The sequence below is a fragment of the Elephantulus edwardii genome, unplaced genomic scaffold (assembly GCF_000299155.1).
Source record: "Elephantulus edwardii isolate Elephantulus edwardi_28Jun2011 unplaced genomic scaffold, EleEdw1.0 scaffold00096, whole genome shotgun sequence".
Taxonomy (NCBI): Eukaryota; Metazoa; Chordata; class Mammalia; order Macroscelidea; family Macroscelididae; genus Elephantulus; species Elephantulus edwardii.
This window is the reverse complement of record NW_006399846.1, coordinates 8,073,445-8,098,878: the sequence shown is the minus strand read 5'-3', so window position 1 is coordinate 8,098,878 and position 25,434 is coordinate 8,073,445. Positions and strand designations below refer to the sequence as shown.

The 25,434-nt window shown below is 42.7% G+C and overlaps 1 protein-coding gene across 1 annotated transcript in view; it reads left to right on the top strand.

Moving 5' to 3' along the window:
- Positions 1-25,434, top strand: part of CACNA1C (calcium channel, voltage-dependent, L type, alpha 1C subunit) — an 847,113-nt gene that overhangs the window by 562,509 nt on the left and 259,170 nt on the right. The window contains exon 9 of the mRNA XM_006891374.1: positions 551-723. Within this exon, the coding sequence (XP_006891436.1) occupies positions 551-723 (173 nt within the window). The remainder of the gene's footprint in view (positions 1-550; positions 724-25,434) is intronic.

Sequence of the window (25,434 nt, the reverse complement as noted above, 5' to 3'; positions counted from 1 at the left end):
GGAGTTGGAAGGAGATGTGCACAGTTTGTTTTCAGAAGCGAGTGCAAGGGAGCAGCTTCTGCACACTCCACTCCTAACAATACCTGGTAATTCTGGTAAGATTCTTCAATTACCACACAGCACTGGGAGGAATTAAAATGTGTGTTCCCTAACTGTTGTGGAGTTGTTAGCTACTGCTCACCAAGAGTTTCCAGGTCTTTGGAGAACATTATCAACAGGAATAGCCTGTGATTATGACCCAGGAGAAAGAGAAATGAACTATATCCATCTCTTTCTATACTCATAGACAGTATCAAGAAAGCCTATCTCGGTGGCTCTTTTCTATTTTCTGGGACTAGTGGCAAAATAGGAGTGACTAGGGAAAGTTATCAGTAGAAAATAGGGTTTATGGGCAGGTTTCGTAGTTTCTGAATAAGAAATTTGGGGGGCTTTGATTTCATGGTGCAAAATAATAATATTGTTGTCTCTTATCTCCATTTCTCCTTTGATACTCAACCCTCTCCTTTCCTCTGTGCTCTCCTGCCTTACCCACCCCTCCCCCTCTCACCAGAGAGTTTTCCAAAGAGAGGGAGAAGGCCAAGGCTCGGGGAGATTTCCAGAAGCTGCGAGAAAAGCAGCAGCTGGAAGAAGACCTCAAAGGCTACCTGGACTGGATCACACAGGCAGAAGACATCGACCCTGAGAACGAGGATGAAGGCATGGATGAGGAGAAACCTCGAAACAGTGAGCGACCATCTTTTGGTTTGGGCTGGGTTCTAGAGGGCAGAGGAGACAGCAGGGAAGCCAGCATAAAATGTTTACTACCAACCTTTATTTCCAGCGCATAGTTTGTCTGCCTGTTTGTGAGAACCATTTGTCTCTTTGATGGGAATCATTTGCTGCTCACAGAAATTAGTCACAATTGTGAAATAATTTCTGTTGATCCATAGAACATCATGTTCTTTTTTTAGACTCTTTGACCTTAACAGGTGATGTTAAAGGGGATGAAGATGATTGGCACCTACCGTTAAGATTTCACCAAAGATATGCTTTTAAAAATCAGCTTGCCACCGTTTTTAGATTCCATCTCTCTGTGCTTCCTGCTCCAGATTCATTCCACATGAACAATTTCTGACCACATAGCTCCCTGAAAAACGTAGCTGTACCCAGGTTCTTACGTCCTTTGCAGTAGACTGCCAGGCACATTGGACTTCCTCACAGGAAAAATACCCAAGGGTTTCTTTAAAGAGGTTTAGATTCAAGCATCTTGTTAATTGTTCTTATGTGCCTTCGAGTTGGAACCAACTCATAGCTGACCCTCCAGTGAATCTTCAGAGGCTGTTAAGTTGCCCACAAGGAGATTACTCACCTTTCTTTCATGGAGCCGCTGGTGGATTCAAATTATCTGTCTTTTGGTTGGTGGTGTAACCCCATAACGCTAAGCCATCAGAGCTCCCTTCAGACGTTTTGGGAAATGCTAAATGGAGAGGTTGAGGAAGCCTAAAGGAATTTGTCAGAATACAATTAGATTGAAGAAACTGAAACAGATCCGTTTCTCTGGGCTTTCACATGGAAGAGTGTTGCTTAGGTTACCTCTAGGATAGTAACGAGAGTGATAGATGATACTGACGCTTAAGTATAGAAAAGATAATGACCCATGGAAATTCAAGTTCTTCTCAGATGAGCCCTCTTCATCGTGATGTGCGGTCCCTCCTCCAGCAGCATCAGCGTCGCCAGGGAGCTTGTTACACATGCAAACTCTTGGGCTCCACCCTGACCTCCTGGAACTCTGAGGGTAGGGCCCCAAATCCTCATCTTAGCAAGCCTTCCAGGACACTAAATATGAGAATTGTCCGGTTATTCTATTTCACTTGCCTCTGATCTCTTTGTGACTCTAATCATGCTCTTTGCTTTCTCTGTCTATTATATATATTTTCTGCTTTTTGTTTACAAATTTAAACATAAACATTTTTGAACTCTCAAGAAATCTAAAGTTAAAAAATTATTCTAAGCATTGATCATCTAAAGTAGTCAAAGAACCAAGCACGTTAAATAACTAAGCAGGATGCTTGAGCACTGAAGTCAGGTGGGGTAGGGCAGAAAGATGTAAATTTGCCCTCAGCACTGAGGGGAAACGAGAAGACCAGCTGAGGCTCAAGGCTGTTAATTAATGGCAAACAGAATTATTGTTCAAAGGTTCTTCTTTTGTGGGAGCCAAAAAGGCTGCAGGACTGTCCCAAGAGTTTACACCTTACCCAAAAAGAAAAATTTCAGTTTTCCCCATTAAAAAACCTCAAACACCAAACCTAGTGCTTTCAAGTCAATTCCAATGCATAGTGGCCTAGAGGACAGGATGGAACTGCCCCATAGGGATTTCAAGGCTATCCATTTTCTGAGAGCATCCCACAGATGGCTTCAAGCCACAGACCTTTCCAGTTAGGAGCTTACCACTTTAGCTACTGGACCACTGAGGGTTCTTGGTTTCCCCAGCAACATGTATGGATATAGGAGTTCAAGGGAGCTCTGGTGGCCTAGTGGTAAGAAGCTGTGCTGCAATCCCAAAGGCTTGAAGTTTGAATCTACCAGCTGCTTTGTGGAAGAAGGAAGGACAGTTTCCTCCTGTGCATTTTACTGTCTCTGAAAACCCACTGACAGGCTGGTTCCAACTTGAAGGCACACAGCAACAACAATGTTATATGTAACAATTGTATATGTAAAGATTTCCTTTTCTGTTGCCTTGGAGTCATTTCAATGCCAACTCATAGACACCCTCCCCAGCTAGCCCAGGCTGTAAATCTTTATGGGAACATACTGCCCATCTTTCTCCTGAGAAGCAGCTGGTGCATTCAGATTCCCTGACCTTTAGCTTCAGAGCCTGATACAGTATGCACTCATTTTTAGCCTCGTGCATAGACATTAATTATGTGCATTTTGTTGAAACTTTCCAGTTAACTTCTGTGTGTTTCTACTCATTAGTGTTTGAGTTCTAATGGAGAGTGTAGGAGAAGGAAGATGTAGATAGAGGAAAAAGGGAAGAATCGAGACCAAGAGGCTATCAGAGGACGGATCCTCCGAAGCATTCACAGACTCTCTCTGCTCTCATTTCAAAGACTGATTTAATAAATTTATCGATGATCCCTTTCTGATAACTCTGCTCAAGGTGCAAATACAAAATTAAAACACACAAACAATGAGAGACTGGAACAACGTGATTTAATCATCTAAAGAGTCCCTTGCGCTCCACTAAATAATTTTGCAAGTCGAAAGACAGCATCTTTGATGGATTAGAACAATGAGCATTGATGCCACTGAGGGTGTTTCTGGAAGAAAGCCTGACCATTTTTTTCTAATTATTCTGTTGATGGAACTAGGGAGTAATTGAGTTGATTAGTTTATGCCACTGAGTGGTATGGTAAATAGAGAAGTTGTTCTATGAGCCCCCAACCCTTACAAAATGGCTTACCTCAAACATACAGGGGCTTTTCTCTCAACCCTAAGTCAGATCAATGCCCTCATGTCACGATCAATGTCACGATGAGCATTTGACATAGCATGTTATTAACAATCACAGTGTCTACCACACAGTACAGCAGCCAGTTGCCGTCCACAGAGATCGATGATCATTCCTGCCTAAAGCAGGAGCTTCTGAGGCAAGGTGTGCTCTTTCTCCACCTTGTCCATTAAATGCATCAACTCCAAGGAGAGTTCTCAGCAGTGTTCCTTGCTGCTGGAGCAGATCACAAAGCCCATCTACCCAAACTCCAGGCCAAGCTTTGGAATGAATATAATGAACTGTCTGCCCCAGTGGACACTATCCCTGCCAAAGTTTTCATAAGCACAAATATGGATGAAATCAGGCACTGGAGACTAGTTTGTTTCACCTTGCACAGCTTTCTTATGGCTCGAGTGAGCCTTTTTGTCCTCAGCAGCCTTGTGCTAAAGGAGGCCAGGCTCCTTCATTAGTAGAAATACTAGAGTAACAATTTTGGGAGAGAGAGAGCAAAAGAACAGGCATTTTTGAAAGCAAGTTATACCGAGTAAAATACACACATGCACTAAAATGAAAGTAAGAGAATTGGAAATGGAGCCAGGAATTGAATCCAAAGGACTCTCTATTGGGGAAGTCCAATTAAAAGCAAACTTGATGTGCTTAAATTACTAAGAATTGGCAGCTTGATCCAGAAAAAGCAAGTGTATGACTTTGAAACTATATTCTTATCCTCAGAACTTAATAATTTGCTTTAGAATCAAATATAAGGGGAAAGGTGTTGCTAAAAATTATGTGTGTTCCAATTAAAGTAATATGTTAGCCTTTGAAATTTAAAAAAGATCATGGTATATTTGCCAGCTTTTTTCAATTCACAAACCAACTAATCTTTCCAGGAAAAAGTTATGCTGACTCTTCTGATTACCCTACACCAGCACTGCAATATGCCATATGGGAAACAGAGTTGACTTCTGCAGAGAAATGAGTCAATAGGTGACTGGGAAACAGAGTTGTAAGGCATGTAGGAGACTGTTGACATCTGTAGAGGAATGATTCAATGGCATCATCACATAGTAGCTAAGCTTACTCACATACCAGAAAAAAAAAACACATAACCCCAAAACAGTTCAATTCTGATTCAATAACAATCCATTGTACTCAGAGTAGAAATGTTTTCCACAAAGTTTTTAAGTCTGTGACCTTTTGGAAGCAGATTTCCAGTCCTTTTCTACTTGGAAAGTGTTTTTGAGTGGGTATAGACACCAGTCATTTGCTTGACAGTCTGTCAATTAGCTGTTTGTGCCACCTGTTGTTATGTGCCCTTAAGTCAACTATAACTTACAGCAACCCTGTGAACACTGGCTCTGAACCTTGCCTATCCTGAGCCAATCTCACCATATCTGACACACCAGAGCCCATTACCATCGTCACTGTGACAACCCATCTCATCCAGGGTCTTCCTTTTCTGTGTTGACCATCTCTACCCTTCCAAGCACAATGTCCCTCTCTAAGCACTGGTCCCTCCTGGCCACAAGCCCAAAGTATGTGAGGTGGAATTTTAAAATCTTTGCCTCCAAGGAACAACCTAATTTCACCCTCTCTAAAACACATCAGTTTGTTCTATTGGCAGCCCATGGTATGTTCCAGACTCTTCTCCAGCAACACCATCCAAAGGCATTGATTCTACTTTTCTCATCCTTAGTCATTGTCCAGCTCTCAGATACATAGCAGGCAATTTCAAAGACCATGGCCTGAATCAGGTGCACCTTAGTCTCTAAACTAACATAGTTGCTCTTTAGCACTCTGGAGAGGTCTTTGACAGCAGATTTTCCCAAGTGCCATGGTGTTCGTTGTGGGTCCAAGCAACATGAAATCATTAACAATCTTAATCTTGTCTCCACCTATCTAGCCTATTGGGCCAGTGGTGAGGATCTTTGCTTTCTTGATGTGGAGATATAATTAAGACTGCAGTCCTTGAACTTTTGCAGCAAACACTTCAAGTCCTCCTCAGTTTCAGTGACCAAGGTTGTATATCACCTACAAACTACCAAATAAATCTCCTTGTTGCTAGCTATCAAGTTGGCACCAACTCATAGAAACGCCATGTTCCAACATATGTACAACCAAACAAAACATTTACAGTCCTTGAGCCATTCTCACAATCATGGCTGTGTTGGAGCCACTGTGCCAGTGTATTTAATTGGAGTTCTTCCTTTTTTTCTCTGACACCAAATTAACCAAACATGGTAGCCTTCTCCAAGGACTAGTCCTTTCTGATAACATGACCAAAGTATATGAGATAAACTCTCACCATCCTTTCTTGTAAGGAGAGAATTCTAGTTGTTCTTCTTCTAAGATCAGTCATGCTACAGGCTACAACCACCACCACAGAAATAAATGGAACTGATTGAAAGGCATTCCTTTAAATATTTCTAGTAAATTAAGTAGACAACAAATTGTATACAAAGAGTACACCAACTGGTTCATTCCGGCAATTAAAAGTTTACTCTGTGCCAGGCACTGTTCTTGGCACTGGAAATACAGCAATGAACCAAGTAATATGAATCCCTGTCCTCATGGAACTAATATATGACTAGGGAGAGAAATACTAAATAGTATGTCAGACAACAATTAATGACATAGAGAAAGATGAAATAATGAAAGAGGTAGAAAAGTACTGAAAGGTTAGTTGTAAGTTTGAATAAGGTGAACCAGAATATCTCACTGAGAAGGTGACATTTTAATAAAGGCTTCAAGGAGATAAGGAATAAACCACATATATTTGGGAAATATTCATGCAGAAAGAACGACCAAGGCAGGAGCATGGCCAGTGTGTATCAGGAACAGTGAGGAGGCTGTGGTGATTGGAGAGGAGTTAATAAAGAGGAATGTGAAGAAAATGAGGTCCAGGGTAACCAGGAAGTAGATCATGAAAGTAGTTGTAAGACCTTAGACTTTTAAGGAGGCAGCAATCCAAGAAGCCACAGAGGTTTTGAGCAAAGAAGTGGCATGACCTAACATACAATTGACAGTACACTTCAGACCATTGTATGTAGAATAGGCTGACAAAGCAGGCGCCAAATTAGCAGACTACTGCAGTAATTCAAACAAGAGATGGTAGTGTCTTATCCTGGTAACAATGGAGATGATGAAGTCGAATCACATCATTCACTGATGTATTTATTCATGGGATATGAGAGGAGAGATAAGGGAGAAAGAGGAAAGAAGGAGGGAGGGAGGGAAGGAAGGAAGGAGGAGGAGAGAGAGAGGGAGAGGGAGAGAGAAAGTGAGTTAGAGGAGATAGGATTGTCCTAAACAACAGTTAAGTGACGAAATATTTTAGAGAATACTTTGAAAGGAGTAGTATCAAGTCAAGAATGTCAGGAAAACCATCTTGAACTTTAAAGCTTGAAGTTTCTGTTAGATATCTAAGTGGAGGTGTTGAATAGGCAACTGGAGATTAGCTCAGGGTTGAAGTCTGGAGCAGAACTAAGTACTGGGAGTGTGCAACATGCAGAAAATATTTAAACTCATCTGCCTGGATACCATCACTAGGGAATGACTGGGAAGACTAATGAGAAGAGGGCCAAGGACTGAAATTGGAGATTGGGGAGATAAAGAAGAATCAAAAGCAAAAAACCTTCTAAAAGTGTAGTCAGAGAGATAACAGGAAAAATAAAGACAGTCTTGAAAGGAAGGATGAGCAATCCTGTGTCAGAGGCTGCCCATAGATCAAGTATGGGAAGAACTGAAAGCTGATCATTAGATTTAACAATGTGACGGTCTTATATCTTCACAAGGGGTGTTTTGGTAGAAAGATGAAGACAAAAGTTTAGTAGCAAATTGGAGTCTAATTCATGACTCAGGAGTCCATTGTTGTTGTTAGGAGCCATCAGGTTTCTTCCAACTCATAACAACTTTACACACAACACGTTGAAACTCTGCACAGTCCTATAACAGTGCCACAATCATTGCTCTGTTTGACCTTGAACTTGCTGATGCAGCCATAGTCTCAGTCCATCTTGTTGAGGGTCTTCCTCTTTCTTTCCTTCTTTTTTTTTTTTTTTTTGGCTGACCCTACTTTACCAAATGTGCTGTCCTTCCCCAAGGACTGTTCCTTCCCGCTAACATGTACAAAGTATGTGAGATGAAGTTTTCACTTTTAAGGAGAATTCTGGCTGTATTTCTTCCAAGTCAGATTTGCTTATTTTGCTGGAAGTCTATGGTCTATTTCATATTCCTCACAACACCATAATTCAGACTTCCTAAAATAACATCAAGCTTTGTTTTGCAAGCCTTCTATCGAGTTGTTGTAACCTAGCTGCCAGACGTCTGAGGAGTGTGGCCATCAGAAATCCAGAAAGGGGAAAGGAGGAGCCCGGGTAATCCAGGATGCCGGTGGCACTAAGGAGGCTGCTGTCTATAGTTTGGCCATTCATTGTATTAATATCTTCAGTATATTAATACAATATACTGTGTACAGAAAGCCTCAGAAAAAAAAGGGAAAACATAACACCCAAAGGCCATTTCAAGCAGAAGAGAAGAAAGAGACGTTTTCTACTATTGTTCTTTGTACAGCTTCCAAAGTGGCCCAGCCACGTGGGTGTTGGCTGCCAAACCCCTTTCCTCTCTGAATGATGGTAAAGATAATGTTGAGGCCTCTCTGCTTGAGTGTCTTCTTCTGTTCCCCTCTCCTCCAAACATCAGTTAGCAGCCTGTGACTGAAAGCACCAATTGCAAAGCAGTTGTTACTGCTCAGTGTTCATTGTCCAGAGAGACAAGGTCTGTTTTCCAGAAGCCCAGCCATTAGCAAGAGGTGCTGTAAAGAAAAAAACATAATGACAGAAATTTCTTTCTCAAGATGTATTAAATATCTATCCATGATGTTTCTATGTATTTCTATATCATTCAGACAATTGAAGTACTGTCTGAGCCCTCTAAAGCTTGCAGCCCAAGATGGACGTCTTTGAAGATAAGCATAGAGAAGACAGACGGTGCAACCAAAACATTGAATTTCCACAGCGATGAGCCGGATTAAATATTTACAGCAGTGGTGTTCAGTTATGTGACTCGGGAGCCACTTCTGCAATCATCACTAACCAACAGAGCCACATGACTGCCGCTTGCCCTGCAGAGTCTCAGATAATGTATTACTGAAATACCAAAATCAGAGGACTAAGAACTGCAGGTTGCCCACAAAAGGGCCCCATGTGGCTTGAGAGCAACAGTCTGAATATCTTTGATTTGCATTAAATACACGTGAAGGGCATGTGCATAATTTTGAGCTTTTCCTTTTTTTTTTACATTCTAATCAATATAATCAGTATTTACTCTGGACTTAGCTTGTGCTCAGGATCCCTGGTGGCATAGTTAAGTAGTCAACTGCTAACAGAAAGGTCAGTGGTTCAAACTCACCAGTTGTTCTGTGGGAAAAGATGGGGCAGTTTGCTTCCTTAAATATTACAGTGTCAGAAGCCCCCTAAGGCAGTTCTCCTCACACTAATGGGTTGCTATGAGTTCAGATCGATCTACTTTGCACCCTCTTGTGCCATTATTTAGAGGGTCACTCTGATTCCCGATCACTCATGAGAGCAAACATATTTGTGTAGACCCAGATTTCTCTTCTGTCCTGTCCCTTAACTCTCAGTTAACCCTAATAAGGTCCCTAAACTTTAAGAACGGAAAGTTTCCTTAGAGGCTGGTTGAGAAAATTGAAGTCCAAGATGGAAGAGAACACTCCCAACTGACGATTAGAGAAGTCAGTGCTCAGAGCCAGAATTCCTGGTTTCCTAAACAGAATGATCCCCACCACAATATGGAGCTTCTCAGAGAATCCTTCATAGATATTCCCAGGCTAAAGAATCCTTCATAGATATTCCCAGGCTAAAGCCCTCTAACTCTTCCTCTGGTTGCCATGAAAATTTAGGTATATTTCTGACGTGTCCTGTGGTATTTCTTTACATATCTGTTTGTAGGCCAGATTGACTAAATTATTCAAAATGCCCCAGGTCAATCCATCTCAGTTTGCCAATGCTTAGTATGTCAGTATTTACGCGTTCCTTTTCTTCCTCTCAGTGTCCAATTTTTCTACATTCGGACTTTTCACATTCGACGTTCCAATCACTAGTGTCTACTTGCAACTGTGCCTCCTCCTTTGTGTTTCCCAATACAAGGGCCCAGCCTCCAGTGCTGGAAATGGAAATTAAAAAGTGAGGAAAAATGGGGTCACATTCATAGTCAAAAAGACTAAAAGCCAAAAAGATCCATCCTGAAAGCCAATATTGTTAGTGATAGGATAATATCCATTTGCATACAAAGAAGATCTTTAATACTGCTATAATTCCAGTATATGTACCAACAACCAAAGCCAAACAGGATGAAATAGAAGATTGCTACCAACTTTTACAGTCATAAATTGATCAAGCATGCAACCAAGATGCATTAATACTAAAGGGTAACTGAAATGCAAAAGTTGGAAGCAAGGAAGAAGGATTAGTAGTTGGAAAACATAGATTTGATGACAGAAATGAAGCTGGAGATAGAATGATAAAATTGTGTACAATCAATGATGTATTCATTGCACATACCTTTTATAAGAAACACAAACAGCTATACTCATGGACCTCACCTGATGGTCTGTACAGGAATCAGATCAATCACGTCTATGGAAAGAATTATTGGAGAAGCTCAATATCAGATGTGAAAACATTAACTACTCATATACAAATTCTAACTAAAGAAAATTAAATTCACAAGAACCAAAATTTGACCGTGAGTCTGTCCCACCTGAATTTAAAGACCATCTCAGGAACAGGTTAGAGGCCTTGGACACTGACGAATGAAGACCAGATGAGCTGTGGGAGGATATCAATAAAAGCATCCATGATGAATGCAAAGGTTATTACAAAGACAGAGGAGGAAGAAAAGACCAAGGTGGATGTCAAAAGAGACTCTGAATATTGTGCTAGAGTACCAAGATGCCAAAACGAAGGGAAGAAATCAGGAAGTTAAGGAGCTGAACAGAAGGGTTCAAAAGGCAGCACAGGAAGACAAAGTATTATAATGATATGTAGAAAGAGCTGGAGTCAGAGAATCGAAAGGGATAAACGTGCTCAGCATTTCTTAAGCTGAAAGAACTGAGGAACAAATCCATGCCTTGAGTTGTAATAATTTAAGATGGTGTAGGCAGAATATTAAATGATCAAGGAAGCATCAGAAGACTTTAAGTGTACACAGACAGTATCATTTGAAAATAGAAAAATGAACATGGAACTCCAGTAAGCAAGGACTGTGAGTGGTCAAAAAATTGAAGTGTCATTGGAACTTTAAAGTGAACATTGGGAAACTGTGTTCCTGGAACAGTGTTGGCAGCTCTTGAGACATGAGAGTGTGCAGTGCGCTGAAGACAATGGTGATTAGGAGGGAGTGGTTGTGTGCAGGAGCTATGCTGTGAGACACTATTTAATGGATTCTTCTGGTTCTGTTAGTAATTAATACTCATGGGCAGATCCCATGGACCCAGTGTTGTGTGTAATACGTCACTAGAGGGATCATGTCATAACTAAGATCAAAACTTGGGTGTTTTCTACTCTTGGGGCATAATCTGGCTGCTACAGTAAATGCCAATTTCCTAGCCTGGGGAGCAGCAGGAGAGCTTCCCAAGGCACTGTGTTGAGTGTATGCAGAGAGATGGGCATCCCAGCCCACTGTCAATAAACTGTACATTTCTTAAAGCACAGAACAAGTAGCTCTGCACAAAGCTTGCTAACTCGGATCTGTTTCAGGAAGCCATGACAATCTCCTCAGTAGATTCTTAAGGAATGGCGAGGTAAAACTATAGGATTACTTTTATTGTAAACTTCCATAGTCTGCCCATGACCACCAGCATTGCTTTTGTCAATACTGTTAGAGTCAGTTCTGACCCATAGTTCCAAATATAACACCCTCTCAAGACAGAAAGAAGCTTGGCTACATCCCTCTAGTACCCAGGGGCCATGCAGTGATGACACATGAAACCATGAGAAGCAGGCTGGGGCATAGACACCAGCAATCACAAGGTTTGGTCTTTATGAAGGTGTCTCACTCAGGCTAGGAGTCTGAAACTCCAACTTATCAATGGATATGTTGATAACTCTCCACTCCCCAGTGGAGGGTAGGGTCAACAGCTGAGAAAGGTACTGAAAAGATACTTCCTTTCATCTTGTTTTGACTTTTACCAGCTAACATCTGTATTGATAATGGAATTGGCAAATATGGAGCCTGTGAGGCAACAGAATCTGAGCCGGGTATTGTGCCACGCAATGCTGTGCCTCCTGAGAGGCGCAGAATTACCCAGGGAGCCACCAAGACTTTGCCAGCCGTCTGAAGGAAACGAGTAGGCAGCTGTGTTCCTGGGATCTCTCAACAACTTACATCATGAGGCAAAACGTAAAGGCTGTTACCTTTTCAAGTATCAAGACTATGAGTCCTTGACAGAGTGGAGCTTATTAGTCCAATTTATTCTCCAACTCCTGAAATAGAGGATCCTCTGTCTTCCAGTCGAGGTCGTGGCCCAAGCTGTTGTCTCCTCAGCCTGCTTCAGTAGCTTCACCATGTTCCCACTTACCCAGGCTAGAAACTCCTCTGCCTCTCCCTGCCTCCCTTTCTGTGATCCCACCATAGTTCTCATCTCCTGCATTTACCTAGTTGCTGTCTTATTGTTTATTTTCCCAGAACACCCCCTTACCCTTTCCTCATCCCCTAGAACAAGAGAGCCAGATCAGTATTTCTAGAGCTGACCATGTCGCTCCTTTGCGCAGAAATTTGGAATGCTTCTCTGTCATTGTCATTAATTCCAACTTGTAGCAACTCTTTAGGACAGAGAGAGCTGCCCCAAGGATATCCTAAGTTGTCATATTTATGAAGCCAGGCTGCCGCATATTTCTCCCATAATGCTGCAGGTAGGTTCAAACTACCAAGCTTTTGGTTAACAGGCAGGTAGGTACCCCGCCACTTTGTCACCAGGGTTTGCCAGAGCTACAGCATAAACCTGAACATATCCTCATGGCATTACAGATACTTTAAACTGTCCCAGCCAGAACCTTGAACCATATTATCCACTGCTCCGCTCTAGTAAAATCAGACTTCTTCCCGTTTTCCAAACATCCCTGCTATTTTCCTTCCTCTCTGGTGGCCTAGTGGTAAGAAGCTGTACTGCAATCTCAAAGGCACGAGGTTTGAATCCACCAGCTGCTCAATGAGAAAGGGGTGGGCAGTCGCTTCTGAAAACTCATTGGAGGGTCAGCCAGGAGTCAGTTCCAACTCGACAGCACACAACAGGCTTTACTCATCTCTGCTCCTTCTAATTAGAAGACTATTTCCCTGTTCACCTAATCTACTTGTACTGAGACTTCCAGCCCAGTGCAGGTCTTCCCTGATATCCTCTCAACCTACTTTCCCAGGAGAGGTCCACCAGAGTACTCACTCCCTCAGCCTGCCTCACTGGCATGAGTGAGAAAGCCAGTCCTCTTTTCATAAAGAAGGGTCTCTCATGAGAACATGTTTCATTCTCATTTGCATCTAGGACAAAATTATATAAATTGATTGATTTCTCCTTAGATCAAGAGAATTAAGGTGTTGTAGGCTATTCCTAGGAAGCCCTGGTGGCCTAGTGTCAATAAGCTGCACTGCAATCCCAAAGGCATGTGATTTGAGGCCACCAGCTGCTTCACAGGAGAAGGATGGTCAGTCTCCTCCCATTTGATTTACTGCCTCTGAAAACTGCCAGAGGGTCAGCTATGGGTCGGGTCTGACTCTACGGTATACAACAACAACAAGAAGGCTATTCCCACCTGCAGGACAAATACTCTTTGTCTACCTACATGTGGTAGGCCCTAAAACAATGTATGGTATGGTGGTTGGCGGTCTAGGCAGAAATTATTTAGGAATTGAGCAGTTGAGTTGAGTAGAACAGTTGGGAGAAGACTGGATTGTAAAATCAGGTGAATAGAAGTTTCAAGTGGACAGTAAACCAAAGAGCAAGCTTTTTCTTGCTTTCTTTCTCCTCTGACCTGAGGGGGTTTGCTCTACAACTAATGTAGACTGTGGATTTCTTTTTGACTCTGAGATTGAGTAATGGACATGCCAGCCCTCTCTGGGTCCTCCTAGGCAGGGGCAGTGACATGAGAAAGGATATGTCTCTTTCACACAAAAGTGGGTACAAGCTCTAATGTATCTCGTTCTGTCCACCTCTGATCATCTCATATGGTCACTGTTACCTTCATTTCACAAATGGGAAAGTGGAACTCAGGAAAGTTAACTTACTTGTGTTATATAGCATGGGAGTGGCACAGTCTGACTCTAGTTGTTGTTATTATGTGTCATCAGGTCACCTGCGACTCACAATGACCCTATGAACAATAGCCCTGAACCCTGCTTTGTCCTGAGCTAGTCTCACTGACTCTAATATACCAACAATCTCCCGTGGCCTAGTTACTGTATCAATCCCTCTCATCCAGGGTCTTGCTCTCCTGTGCTGTCCTCCACCCTTCCAACCAGATATCCTTTACTAAGGATCCCAAAGTATGTGAGATGGAGCTTCAAAATCCTAGCCTCCAAGAAGACACTTGGTTTCACCCTCTCCAAAATGGAACTATTTTCTTGGCAATCCATGGTATGTTCAAGACTCTTCTCCAGCACCACAACTCAAAGGCATCAATTCTTCTTCTATCATCCTTAGTCATAGTCCAGCTCTCTGAGCAAGTAATGGCAAAGACCATTATGGACTGGATCAGGTGCACCTTAGTCTCCAGACTGACATCGTTGCTCCTCAGTATTCTGGAAAGGTCCCAGACAGCAGATTAACCTAATTGAATTCACCTTTGGATTTTCTGATTGCTGGTGCCAAGAGTGTTGATTGTGGAGCCAAGTAAGCTGTGATAGTTGACAACCTCAATCTCTTCTCCATCCATCATGATGCTGCCAGTTGGCTCAGTGGTGAGAATCTTTGTCTTCTTCATGTTGAGCTTCGATCCATATTGAAGACTACAGTCCTTGACCTCCTGCAGCAAGTGCTTCAGGTCTTCATCAGTTTAAGCAAGCAAGGTTGTTAATCTGCATAATATAGGTTGTTGATGCCTCTTCCTCAAATCCTGATGCCATATTCCTCCTCATAAAGGCCAGACTCCAGAATGCTCTGTTCTGTATATAGATTTAGAGACAAGATACTTTCCTGATACACTCTCTTCCTGATTGTGAACCATGCAGTGTTCTACGGACTACTTCCTAGTCCAAGTACAGGTTTCGCATTAGCACAATTAAGTGTTCTGGGATTACCATTCTCCTCAAAGTTATCCACAATTTGTTGTGATCTACACAATCAAATACCTTTGCATAGTCAGTGCAACACAGATAGATAATCCTCTGGTACTTTTTACTTTCTGCCACTATCCATCTGACATTGGTGATAAAGTCTCTAGTGCCACAGTCTCTTCTAAACCCAGCTTGTATTTCTGGTAGTTCTCTATCAATGTACTGTTTATAATGTACTTCTGGCTAGTCTTCAGCATGTGGTATGAGTGAACTGCCAGAATTATTAATCTTATATTCCCTTATAATTCAAGACAAGGGTTTGTTGTTGTTTTTCTTGTACTCCTTTCCTCTCCTCTACCTTCTCTTCTCTTCTCTTCTCTTCTCTTCTCTTCTCTTCTCTTCTCTTCTCTTCTCTTCTCTTCTCTTCTCTTCTCCTGTCTGCCATTTATGAAGTACAGATGTTGCCCTGGATGTGCTCACCAAGTTGTGCCAAGAAATCTGGAGAACAACCACTTGGCCAACTGACTGGAAGAGATCTATATTTGTTCCCATTCCAAAGAAAGGTGACCCAACTGAGTGTGGAAACTACAGAACAGTGTCATTGATTTCACATGCAAGCAAGATTCTGCTGAAGATCATCCAAAAACGATTAGAACAGCACATCAGCAGAGAACTGCCGGAAGTCCAGGCTGGGTTTAGAAGGGGTCGTGGTACTAGGGATATTGTTGCTGATGTTAGGTGGATCTTGGCTGAAAGCAGAGAATACCAGAAGAATGTCTATCTGTGTTTCATTGATTATGCAAAGGCATTTGACTGTGTGGATCATAACAAACTGTGGCTGACTCTGAGAAAAATGGGAATCCCAGAACATTTAATTGTGCTAATATGAAACTTATACTTGGACCAAGAGGCAGTAGTCAGAACAGAGCAGGGTAACACTGCATGGTTCAAAATTGGGAAGGGTGTACGCCAGGGATGCATCCTGTCTCCATACCTTTTCAACATGTATACAGAGCAGATTATCCGAGAGGCTGGGCTCTATGAGGAGAATTGTGGCATCAGGATTGGTTGGAAGGTCTATTAACAATCTCCGTTATGCAGATGACACAACCCTGCTTGCTGAAACTGAGGAGGACCTCATGCACTTGCTGCGAAGGGGGTCAAGGACTGCAGCCTTCAGTATGGACTGAGGCTCAATGTCAAGAAGACAAAGATTCTCACCACTGGACCAATTGGCAGCGTCAGGATGGATGGCGAAGAGATTGAGATTGTTCACAGCTTCAGTTTGCTCCGCTCCACAGTCAACACCCTTGGCACCAGCAGTCAGGAAATCAAAAAGCGTATTGCGATGGGAAAGTCTGCTGTTAGGGACCTCTCTAGAGTACTCAGGAGCAACAGTGTCTCTCTGGAGACTAAGGTGCGCCTGATACAGGCCATGGTATTTGCAATCGCTTGTTATGCATCAGAGAGTTGGACAATGACTAGGGAGGGCAGAAGGAGAGTGGATGCTTTTGAGCTGTGGTGCTGGAGAAGGGTACTGAATGTACCATGGACTGCCAGGAAAACAAACAGATTCATCTTGGAGAGGATTAAACCAAGCTACTCCTCGGAGGCAAGGATTCTGGGGCTTCGTCTGACATACTTTGGACATGTTGCCAGGAGGGACGGGTCCTTGGAGAGGGACATCATGCTTGGGAGGGTTGAGGGACAACACAGGAGGGGAAGACCCCCTATGAGATGGATCAATTCGGTGACTGGGGTAATCGGGATGGGTGTGTCAGAGGCGGTGCGGTTGGTGCAGGATAGAGCAGGGTTTAGGGCTGTTGTGCATAGGGTCGCTATGAGTTGGAAACGACTCGACGGCACATAACAACAACAACAACAATCTTTCTTGCATGTGGTATGAGTGATATTGTAAAATAATTTCCACACTCTGTCAGGTCAACTTTTTTGGGGATGGGAATAAATATGAATCTCTTCCAGTCAGTTGGCCAGGTAGTTGTCCTCCAGATTTCTTGGCACAGCCTATTGAGAACATCCAGGGCAGCATCTGTTTGTTGAAATATGTTGACTCTAGTAGGATGTTGTAATGCACTGAGTGGTCCTCTTTCTTCCCCTGGCAACTATGACGTAACTTTTACAATAATCCCTCCCATTTGAAAATGCTATGATTGTCCTCCTCCTCCAGTCAAAAGAAGCTGGAAGAGATCAGTCACAGTAGCCTCTTTTGCTGTAGTGTTTCTCACCTTCAGTCTGATATACAAAGCAATTACCTAAAAAAATGGATAACAGAAAGGAGAAGAGAAGATAGAGGAGAGCAAATGAGTACAAGAAAAACAACAACAAACCCTAGTCTTGAATTATAAGGGCATAGGAGATTAATAATTCTGATAGTTCAAATCCACCAACAACTTCTTGAGAGAAAGGTTGGCAAACTCCTCTTGTGCCATTTACAGCCTCCACAATCTCACTGTAGGGTCAGATAAGAGCCTTTACTGACTGTATGGCAAAGACTTTGACTTGAATTTGATATATGAAATTTTAAGAAGTTATGGCATTATCTTGATAGGGGAGAAAACAAAGAAATATGTTTACTTGAGGTAATGAACTATCCAATCTCAAATGGTTTAAGTGACAGTCTTACTTGGAAAAAGGTATATCAGTTTCATGAGTTTTCAATACTTCTTTCAGTTCAGGGATCCTTCTGGACCCCTAAGAGAAGGACATTGGACCATCAGACTGTTTCCAGGAGTGGGATATAAGAATCTACTCCACCATCTAGTCCTCTTTCTTAGCTTGGCAAGTATGCCATGTACAATGTCTTTTGTGATTCCGAATCATCATCACTTCTGAGTGTCTAACAATCCTAAGAACCTCTGCATTAGAGGGAGCAGCAGAGCATTTAACCAGGGACAGCCTCACAGTGAGGGGCTGCTTTCGGAGTTGTCTGTTGAGAAGCCCCATCCTCTCCATGAAGCCACTGCACTCTTGGACAGGAAGATACACTGTGTGCACGCAAACCCACTAGAGTGCTGATTTGACTTGAATTTGGTATTTTGCAAAAGAGAGAGACACACCTGGGAGCTGAAAAGAAACTCAGCAGAGGGATTGAAAGAGAGATGAATCACCCTAAATTTCTCTTTGATCCATTTCCTCTGATAACCAGTGCTCAGCCCCCAAACAGAGCCACCCACAATACATTTGTCCTCGGCGCCCACCCCCTTACCCACCTTCCTTCCAAATAAACATAGGAACATAAAAAGCCCATGTCACATCAAGAAATATTGTCTGTCAGAGGCCGTTTGTGGAGGAGAAAGAGTGACAGCTCCTACCTTTATCTTTGCCAATGTGGAAAATTATCCTCTGGTAACGGAGGGAGATTAGTAGTGTTATTTCCATCATCAGGGTGCATGGCATGGGGCCTGATTTATGGGCCATTGCATAGTGGAGCCAATGGGAAGATCTCAGAAACTGGGATTATTGGTTTTAAAGTAGTACCCTTAGTTTGGAGACCCCCTGGAGTCACAGACATGCCAGCCTGTTCAGTCTGAGGCATTTGTACTTCATTCAATACCTGTTTAAGTACTGCCTGGGCAGTCAGAAGACAGACAGACAGACAGACAGACAGACAGACAGTCTCTCTCCTGAGGGGATTTATAGGTAAGGAGACAGAGACACACATGCTGTATCTGTTTAGCTACAGCAATAAAGAGAATAAAGCACTGGAGAAAAGCAGAAGAGAGACAGCAGGGTTTTGGACAGAGAAAGTAAGGGATGTGTCCCCACAGAACGATTCTTGAAGAGTGACATATCAGGCAAACTCATTGCCATGTAGTCGATTTCAACTCAGAACAACACACTAGGAAGGTGGAGGACTGTCCTACAGGCTATAAATCATTAAAGAAGCAAAAAGCCACATTCTTCTCTCATGAGAGAAATGGGAAATTCAAACTACCAACTTTCTGTTTAGGTGACTGCTTTAACCGGTGTGCCACCAGAAGTCCTTGCCCATCTGTCAGAGGAAGCTAATTGCTGTGCTGTATTATGCAAACCCCAGGTCCCAGTAGCTTAATACAGTAAAGATTCTTTGTTATTCTGTTACTCAGCATAAACTGGAGGATTACTGAGAGAGGTCAGTCCACAGAGTCATTCAAGGATCAGAGCTGCTTCCCTCCAGTTGTGTCATCACCTTAGAAACCTTGGAGGTCTCTGTGGAATCTCTACATGTGGCCAGCAAAAGAGATCAGATGGAGGAAAGAAGAGGCACTCAGAAGGGTTTAGAGGCGAAGCTTAGAAATGTGGACATCCTAGAAGGGATTTTTTCATTACATTAGCCTGCTGGCAGTATTGGTTCTACTTAATTTCTAGAAAACATAGTCTAGCTAAGTGCCTGAAGAGGGATAATGGATTGAAGTCCAGCAAACACATAACACAGTACCTTTGCCACAGATTGGTAGCAATTTAAGTTCAAACAAACAAAGAAAAACCCAAAGAAAGGTTTACACACAGATAGAATCAATCTTGGAGCATAACAGGGATGAGAAGGGAGGGAGAATAGAGCAAAGATTAGTGAATAGGTTGGGTGAAAGGAAAGGCAATGCACAATGGAGTTGCCTTGGAACAAGAAGCTGTGCTGCAATCCCAGAGGCATGCAGTTCGAGGCCACCAGCTGCTCCACAGGAGAAGGATGGGCAGTTTCCAACCATGTGAATAACTACCTCTGAAAACCCTCCAGAGGGTCAGCTATGGGTCCGTTCCAATTCGACGGTACACCCCAACAAGAACATAATTAATTGCATTAACCAATTAGAATTAGTGCTATAAAATATGTATAACTGAATGAAAATTTTTTTTTAAGTTAGTAAGAAGAACAAGTATAGATATCGTCAGTGGAAGGTATGTTGTTAGATGTTAGGTGCTGTTGGGTCCGCTGCAGCTCATAGTGGCCCTGCAGACAGCAGAACAAAACCCTGCCCTGTCAAAGTTCTACAGTAAATTTAAAAAAAAAAAAAAAGGAAAGAATAAATGAAATTGTACATATTTTGAGGTAGTCCGTTCAGGTACACAGAGGAGAAGCTGAAGTTCAAGCCAAAAAATGAAGAGTGAGAGTTGGCCACACAAAAGACCTCAGGTTTGGACTTTATCCTCCAGATAAGGAAGAGACACTGCAGAGACTGCAGCAAAGAAGTAGCCCAGTGCAAGTGCGCTGTAGACACAGCTCAGTGCAGCTGAGATTGAAGGGAGGGGAAAACTGGAGGAACAGAGACTCATCAAGGGACTGAAATGGGAGCAGCTAGTTCCAGATGGGTTGGAAACATATCCTTTCAACTTGATTGCCTCCCTTCACTAACATGGAGTCCAAAGAGCTGACAGACACTTGGGCATTTGCCCAGGAGTCCCTGGTTACAGGGTAGGGTTAGAGTGGAGGTATCTGCTTATTGAAAATGTTCTTTCCAAGTTGCTTTTGCTTACCTGCTGTGGGAGTCTGTCATGGTCTTGGTCCCTTGCCTTCAAAGGCCTATTTCTTATCCATGACTTAGCACACTGACCAGAAGTCTTCCTCACCCTAAAAGCTATCCTATATGTAGTTTTACCTCATTCCATCCCGGCCTTATTATAAGTGGCTTATGAAAGAAAAAAAAATTAGTAGCAGCTCTTACTATAGGGCTTTATTGGCTCCATACTTGAGGATTGCTTCATCAAATGGAAGCCCACATGCCTCTGGTGAGAGCTTCAGTATTTCTAGAAGCAATTTAGGTTCCCATGTAATAGGTAAAATTTTGCCCTCTTAACTAACTATATGCAGAACAGATTATCCAGGAGGCTGGGCTCTATGAGGAGAAATGTGGGGTCAAGATTGGTGGACGATTTATCAACAATCTGCGTTATGCAGATGACACAACCCTGCTTGCTGAAACTGAGGAGGACCTGAAGCACCTGCTGCAGAGGGTCAAGGACTGCAGCCTCCAATATGGATTGAGGCTCGATGTCAAGAAGACAAAGATTCTCACCACTGGACCAATTGGCAGAGTCAGGATGGATGGTGAAGAGATTGAGATTGTTCACAGCTTTAGTTTGCTTGGCTCCACAGTCAACAGTCTTGGCACCAGCAGCCAGGAAATTAAAAGGTGCATTGCCATGGGAAAGTCTGCTGTTAGGGACCTCTCCAAAGTACTGAAGAGCAATGGTGTCTCTCTGGAGACTAAGGTGCATCTGATACAGACTATGGTCTTTACAATCACTTGTCATACATCAGAGAGTTGGACAATGACCAAGGAGGATAGAAGGAGAATTGATGCCTTTGAGCTGTGGGGCTGGAGAAGAGTATTGAGAATACCATGGACTGCTAGGAAAACAAACAGATTCGTCCTGGAAAGGGTTAAACCAGGTGGCTCCTTGGAGGCAAGGATTCTGAGGCTCCATCTAACATACTTTGGACATGTTGTGAGGAGAGACCGGTCCTTGGAGAAGGATATCATGCTTGGGAAGGTGGAGGGACAACACAGGAGGGGAAGGCCTTCTATGAGGTGGATCGATTCAGTGACTGGGATAATTGGGATGGGAGTGTCAGAGACAGTGCGATTGGCACAGAACAGAGCGGAGTTTAGGGCTATTGTACATAGGGTCGCTATGAGTCGCAAACGACTCGACGGCACATAACAACAACAACAACAACGAACTATAATACCTGCTGTAAATACTTGACCATGAATCATTATGATCACTTTCTGTTTAAGCCCCATAGTTCAAAGGACAGGGCCTTTATAAGTCCTGGTAAGAAACAACAGAGAGTTTGCTGGGGAATTGCTCACCTAAAACAGTGATTCCATGGGGAGTTGGACAGAATTCTTCAAAGCACAACACAAAAAGGCAGCATTAGGCTAGGATGAAAGTAAGGAGAAGAGCTTTGGAAAGCTGGAGAGGAGAGTTATTAATTGCCATCCAGTTAATTGTGACTCATGGTGACCCCATGAGTGACCAAGTGGAACTGCATAGTTTTATTGGCTGGAATAGTTTCTGAAGAACATCACCAGAGCTTTCTCTGTAGTGCTGCTGGGTGAATCCAAATTTTAGCCTAGCTGTTGTATGTAAGTCCTTTGTACCACCTAGGGACTTTGGGGAAGGGAGGACTGATACATTTAAGTATTATATTTCTTCATAATTTTGCTGGGCCCTTTATTCCTTCTTCAACCAATGGATATAATCACAAGATCACAGAAGTTTAAAATCCTGGTGGTCAGTCGAGCTCCCAGATAAAAAAAATCTGTCTTCCCTCACTTGTGCCTACCCCATACAAGGATGCTGTTTGATAGGTAAGAAAAATGTCTGGGCTGTTCTTTGCTCAAAGTCCTTTCAGATTCCTCTGCTCTTAGATATCCATTCCTATCTCAGGGGAAATCACCTGAAAAGCTAAAAGATAATATATAAGGAACTGAACAAGTACCTCCCAGAGCAAAATAGGCAGTCTTGGTCATTTTCAAACATCCGGTCTCAACCCTGCACTTGAACGTCACTGAAAAGACCAAAGAATATCCTCCTCCAGCTCCCAGTTTGTGTCTACCTGTGAGAACATCCTATGACAGTCAGAACTTTCCCTCTTCAAAAGAGAAAAAAAGCAAGAAAAATGTGTTTGCACCTAAGACTCTAATCCTCAGGACCAGCCTGTGGATGGATGGTTTCTTAGGGAGGCCATCAAGGTGGACCGGAAAAGTAGAATGTCTTATTGAGAGCCCATCTCCAGATGGCTTAAGGACAGGAAGGGGAGCACTGGCGCACAGTCTGCAGGGAATTGCACTGTTAGCTCAACAGCAGAGTCTCTGGTGGTTTGGATCCCCCACCAGCTTTGAGGGAGAAAAATGCTCCAGCTCTTCTTATGCAGTTTACTTACAGCTGGTGGGGAGTCAGTTTTAAGTCAGTTCCAACTTAAATACAATGAGCAAATGAGTAAGAAGAGAAAAGGGAAAGAAAACAAGTTTAGCTGTTCACTCAGTCACAAAAACATATTACCCTGCAACTGAGACATAATCTAGTTCATCAGATTAGCCAAAGGTACCCCCAACAAAGATAGGCAAGAGTAGCCAACTAGACACGTGAGTTTTGAGGAGGGAGTTTAAAAGAGTTTTTCTTTTTTGAAAAAAATATAGTGTATTTGCATTTTGTATGGTACTTGTATTTTTTAATAACTAAGCAAGGGTGTTAAAAATTTTTAAAGCATTTTCAACAGAGGAACCTTGGATGTTTCCTAGATTATACTCTAAGAATTATTTGCCAAACATGAGGCTGGTTTTGAATAATATACCATAAGCCTTACTCCACAGAGGACTCACTCTGATGCAGGAGCACAAGCATACAAAGATCAGAGGTCAAGACAGAAGAAAAACAACAGAGCACAGGCTGTTAGCGAATTATTACAACTGCACCGGAACATGTCTGAGACTTTTGCTTGGCAGTGGAATAATAGATGTGTTCACAAAGACCTACTGAAAGAGGTGGAAAGTGTTAATTACATGCTTGACAGCTAGGCTTTAAGGGAAAAAGCCTTTGTTTATCTTCTCAGTTCAGAGCTTCAAATCTACCTGACCCACCATTGTATCTCATTTCAGTGGCTTATGCGATATGACAGTGGCATCTAATATCAGGTCAGTTACTGTGTTAACAAAACTCTGAAGTTAAACACACACACACACACACACACACCTCTATACAAACAAATAAAAAGAACTACAAGATCCCTTTCTGAAAGGAATGCTCAGAATAGGAGTGCTGCTGTCATCATTAATATTTATTGAGACCAGCTGAGTCCACCCATGACTAGAAAGAAGTTTGGCATGATGTTTCCTATATATAGAAGAAGTAGAGAGGAAAAAAAATCTCTTAGGTGAATCCAAACAGGTGGTCCAAATACTTAACATGCTTTACTATTAAGTGAGAGATTGAAGGTTTGAATCTACCCAGAGACACCTCACAAGACAGGCCTTGTGAACTCCTCCAGAAAAAAAGCTGCCATTGAAAACACTCTGGAGTTTGGTTCTGCCCTGACACACAGTCCTTTGGTAACTGGTTATTGGTTTGCCTCCTAAAGAGAGAGTGTTTGCTGTGCATAAAGTGTAATGCAAGAGGTGAGGACATCTAGACCTCTTGGGTCAGTGATGACCAACAATTCATTCCACCATTCTGCATTGCCTAGAAAGTTGACGTGTTGATTTCAGAAGAGCAGGTAGGGTACCTAGGTTTTCATCTGAAAGAGGCCATGTTTCTGTGAAAATTGCAAAGTTGATTTTGGAGCTTCTTAGATCATATAAAATGATATCCATTAATTGTATTACAATTTCCATAATCCAATAATGGATTATTAATCCATTAAGACATACCCCTTGATTAGATGAGTTATGAGTACAGAAAGATGAGATAGATTAATGACCCTCATCTTTCTCCCTAACAGAATGCCTTTGGTCTGAACAACCCCATTCGTTTATAGTAAAGCTAACAAGATCCTGAGAAAAGCAGGCAACCTGACCCCCAGGACCTGCACAAAAACAGTTATATTATCAACTCACCTCTTCTCAGTTTTCCAATTTCTAAAATGAGAGCTCAGATCCGACATCTGCAATGAGCCCTTCCAGTTCTTCAGCCTTAAGGAATCTAGACCAAACTTGATTCGTTCCAGTCAATCAAACCCCAGAAGAACTCAGCTAAGAATCTTGTCCTCCAGACTTCTGGAATCTCACTGGGTCTCCTGCAAGATTCACCGAACCACACTTCTTTCCCTCACAGGACACACACACACACACACACACACACACACACACACCCCTTTTTTACCTTCCCTATACTCACCTCTCTCTTCTCCCCAGTAGAGTGGTCATCCCTCTTTTGTGCACCCAGAAAGTCGATTCCATGCCTCCATCACAGTACTAATTAGTATTGTACACAATCTAGTATAGCTATCCAACTAGTATAGCTACTCATTTATATTCATGGCTTATAATAGACCACTCATTGCTGTCAAATTGAAACTGACTTATAACTAACCCTCCTTTTGACTTCTGAGCCTGAAAAACATACTGGAAGAGATCTTTCGTTCTTTCTCCGGAAGAGCTGCTAGTGGATTTGAACCTCCAGAAGGGCACACCCTTTGGGTTAACAGCCTAGCTCCCTGTGGTCTTTGCCACCAAGAGCTCCCTATTTTATCTCTCCCTTATTGCCATCAAGTCAGAACCAACACATAGCTGACCTTTCAGTGAGTTTTCAGAGACTGCAAATCACATAGGTGATCCAATCATATCACAGCTGATGGATTTAAACTGCCTGCCTTTGGGCTGACGGCGCAGTGCCCCATCCACTAGGGCCACTAGAGCGAGCACTCTCTCCTTATTGTGTGGCACCATCTGCTAGACTGTGTACTTCTTAGGGAATTTTTGTTTTACCCCAGCTTTAGCACAAAGTCTGGCACATAGACCGTCAATGAATAATATGTGGAGGGCAGAGAGGAAAGAGACAGGGTGGAAGAGAAGCAGAGTGTTGGCCTGGAAGGCCTTGGATTTCTGCCATTGGGAACAGATGACTTGGGCTGCCTCGTCATCAAGCCAGATACAAACCTTGTTGGACCAGGTCTGCCGCAGCACAGAATATGCACTGAATCAGAACCTCAGATTCGTTTTTCACCTTCCATTCCTTGT